This window comes from Elephantulus edwardii, unplaced genomic scaffold (assembly GCF_000299155.1).
Source record: "Elephantulus edwardii isolate Elephantulus edwardi_28Jun2011 unplaced genomic scaffold, EleEdw1.0 scaffold00410, whole genome shotgun sequence".
NCBI lineage: Eukaryota > Metazoa > Chordata > Mammalia > Macroscelidea > Macroscelididae > Elephantulus > Elephantulus edwardii.
This window is the reverse complement of record NW_006400160.1, coordinates 127733-131658: the sequence shown is the minus strand read 5'-3', so window position 1 is coordinate 131658 and position 3926 is coordinate 127733. Positions and strand designations below refer to the sequence as shown.

Sequence of the window (3926 nt, the reverse complement as noted above, 5' to 3'; positions counted from 1 at the left end):
TTCATTAAAATTAATAAAATAAAATTAAAAAAGAAATGACTGGATAAATTAGATGAAGACAAGGGCAATATACACTAAGAAATTGGTCACACAGGGTAATGGATTCTATGACTCAATTGGGATTCATGTTGTCAAAGGGTGTTATCTGGTAGATAAGAGGTAAGGTGTTCAGTTGCTGATACAAAGGTAGGTAGTTCAAATCCACCATCACCTCTGAAGAACATTTACCTCCCAGGCCACCCCTGTCAGCTGTGCATCGATTGTGGCCTTAACAGACATAATGACAATGTTGCAAAATTGCCATCTCCTAAAACACATTTTTTTAAAATATTTCCCACCAAAAAATTGTGCATTCTAATGTCTGGAGGAAGATCCTGTTTTTGCTTTTATATCCCCGGAGAGCATCGATGCTGAAAGGCATGGATCTCACCCTCCTCAGGCCCCCCACTGCCTGATCCCACCTTCCCCTCAAAGCTCACCTGTGCATGGGTGATAAGATAAGTTTCAAAGTTCTTGACCTGGCATTCCTCCTCCATCACATTCCGTGTGCTATTCCATCTCAAGGCTTTCCGCTTTGCATCCAAATGTACATTCCAGACACAAGACACGTTCTTCTGCTCAGCTGTTTGAAGGTGTCGACGCTGAGTGAGACCTGAGAATCCAGGTGCTGGAGGCTCTGAAACACCAGAGAGACAACATCACACTTCTTTGGGTTTTTTTTTTTAACGTGCCTTCAAATCCCTTCAAGACTTAAGACCTCACATGGCAGAGGACAAGTTTTCCCAAGCTGTCCTCTTTAAGACAGCTCATTTCAAAGATAACAAAAAAGTAAAAAAGAAAAAAAAAAGACAGCTCATTTCCAGATAATTTCCTCCATGGCTCCAATCTGTGGGTTCAAACCACCCACCTTGAGGGCCATGGGCTTTGGTAAATTATTTTTGTCCCCTTTTTATAGACACAGGGTTGAGATAATCCCCTAGACAGGCTCTTTCTAAATGATTAGAAACATTGTATCAGTCAAAAGTCCCCCTTGAAACAATATATCACCTGGAGACATTGCTGTCTGACCCAGCCTTACAAGGGGCCCTTTAGGTAACTGAAGGTGGGAAACTTAAAATAAGAACAGAGATAAAGGTGTTGGTGACAGAGTTACGATAGTGACACACAGAGAGATGAGAAGTGCCCCTTAGCATATCCCAAGCTGCTGTTTGATTATCGACAGCATGTAATCAGATCTTTCTCCTTTGGAGGCACTGGTGGTTCGAACTGGCAACCTTTTGGATAGCATCCAAGGAGACTTTTATCCCTGTTGTCACTATTATTGTTATGAGATGACATCGAATTGAGTATGACGTGTAATGACCCTGTGAGCAGCGCATCTGAATGATGTCCTGTCTAGCTCCATCCCCACCTTCTCCGACACGTTCGCGCCCAAGGCTGTGGTCACTGTGTCCATGCACCTGGTGGACAGTCTTTCTTTCTTCTCTGAACTTCCATCTTTGTCCCTATGAATCCGCGTGTATGTGTGTGTGTGTGTGTGTGTGTGTGTGTGTATACGTTCAAGATCTGACTTTCTACTGAATAAATAAAGATCTCTCCCAAGTATTGAAGAGCAATGATATTAGTTCAAAGACTAAGGTGTGGCTGATTCAGGACATTCAATCACTTGTCAGAGTGTGAGGACATCTAGTTCTGTAAAGATTCCCAGCCTCAGAAACCCCATGAGTCAGCTCTGCTCTGTCCTGCAGGGTCTCTGAGATTTAATTCACTTGATAATAGTGGATTACTCCCTTGCAATAAGTAATCTTCGTTCCCTGAATTACAGTAGCCTCTTCTGTGTAACTTGGAGCCTGTTTCTCTTTGCTTTTACCATCTTCTTCACTCACTGGGGTCCCGCTTTCATCTTGTCTCAGCCCCTGATGTAAGAAAGGGTGTCCATACCTACCCTGGTTCTCCTCTGCTTGGCAGCAAGCTGAAGCCAGCAACACCCAGAACCATACCATGCTGTTGCTCTGACCAGAACCTGAAATAACCAAAGAAAGGACATCCCATCAGAGACCAGTGCTGTCTTAGGATCTAAAACTACTATCTCAGAGGCCCTGTGCTGTCTTATTCATACAAACTACCTACACGAAAGATACCAAAAGGGGGTGACACTCATAAAAAGAAATTTATTTTCTCACTGTTTCATAGTCTCAATCCAGGTCACCAGCTGCAGGGGAAAGCTTCCTCTCTTGATGTGTCTCCTGAGTCTAGGATGTTCCGATCATCGCTGAGACCAGAGTAAAGGGTTTCACATTCCACCTTTATTCTCTTATAGCTAATTCTGTGATCATTTTTCAGATTCTATCGTTGGAGCGATGACATCATTCTCCAACTGCCACATAACATCATTTCATTCTCTGCCCAGAACAATCGTGGCCCAGACTAGAAGACTCTATTCCATTTTTGGGGAAACACAGCTTATTCTCCCCAGGGTCCTATGGTACATCTGGTCTAGTTTTTTCTTGTTACAACAACAGAAACACCAAAAGGGAGTGGCGTTCACAGACAGACATTTATTTTCTCACCATTTAGGAGGCTGCAGTCTGAATTGAATGTACCAGGTTTGGAGGAATACTACCACAATCCCTCTCTGTGTCCCCTGGGTCTAGTAGATTCATAGCACACTGACACATTCATTCCTGAATCTTTTCTTTTGGTGAGACTGGTGTCCGCTGTCTCTGTTCATGTCTCTCTCCTCTATCTCTTAGAACGCAAGAGGTGATGGAGAATTAAGCCTCTGACATCTGATCTGTGACTGGGGTGAGGGTATTTCCCCTTAGACCTCACCTTGTTACAATGTATCAATCATGTTTCAGTTTGCATCATGGAGAGTAAGTATGTATAATTTTGTAACTGCTTCTCATCCTGGAATTTCCTTGTGATATCAGCCCTCCAAAACACAACATCTGCTGCTTGTATTTAAAATACCAGGAGGGTCACCAAGGATGAACAGGTTTCAGCAAAAACTTCCTGTCTAAGAGAACAATTTGGAATACAGGCCTGATCTTTCTGTAAAATTATCTGTCCTTTGAAGAGTCCACTGCACAAAATGGTCAGCTCTGCCTTGCATCACCGGGATTAGGCAAATCCAGGAACTGTGAGACCATGTAATTGTCCAGTTAGGACTTGGTGACCGCTAACAATAACAACCACCACCACCACCACCACAATAACTGCAGTCACAGATGGTGTCCACTTACCTGCTGACCAACGCTGGCAGGCACTGCTCCGGGACACTGTCTGTCTGGGCTGTCTGTTCGTCGTGGACAGAGCAATGCTGGTCCTGGGGGTGGGGGGAAGGACAGGAGTCCTGGGGTCACTTCAGGGCTCCTAGTCCGAGAGGAGCCAGCAGAACTCAACTCCTGAGACAGGAAGCCATCAGAGGACAGACACTGTCCACGTCGCCACCAACTCTTCTCAGTCTGAAGGCCTCCTGGCCGGGCCGGCGTCCACCACAGGTCTGAGAAAGTTGTCACACGCTTCTTCCTCTCTCCCCCCACCATGGTCTGGCCGCTGCGTTATCATCGACCATAGCAGGAAGTGAGATGTCCCCTCCGCTGACCACTCCGTTATCATCTCTCGACACCCAGAATGTCCCCCTTTCTCTCCACTTCAGTTCCCACCTGCTCTTGGCCTTGACCGGACCCCACTGAGCAGACCCCAATTCCCTCCTTTCTCTCCGGAGCAGAGGTAACAGAGTATAAATTCAGGAATAGACATCCCTAAGGGTTGTACCCTCCCCCCATACCTCCTCCACCTGTGTGTGGAGCAGTTTATTTGAGAAGCTGGATTCTGGGAAGGGGAATGTGACATCAGGATTGGAGGAAGATTCATCAACCATCTGCGTTATGCAGATGACACAATCTTGCTTGCTGAAACTG

At 45.5% G+C, this 3926-nt stretch overlaps 1 protein-coding gene across 1 annotated transcript in view; it reads right to left on the bottom strand.

Annotated features, from left to right (window-relative positions):
- Window positions 1-3548, bottom strand: part of LOC102873233 (granulocyte-macrophage colony-stimulating factor receptor subunit alpha-like) — a 22815-nt gene extending 19267 nt beyond the window's left edge. The window contains exon 1 of the mRNA XM_006902415.1: window positions 3246-3548. Within this exon, the coding sequence (XP_006902477.1) occupies window positions 3246-3548 (303 nt within the window). The remainder of the gene's footprint in view (window positions 1-3245) is intronic.
- Window positions 3549-3926: the final 378 nt, after the last annotated feature.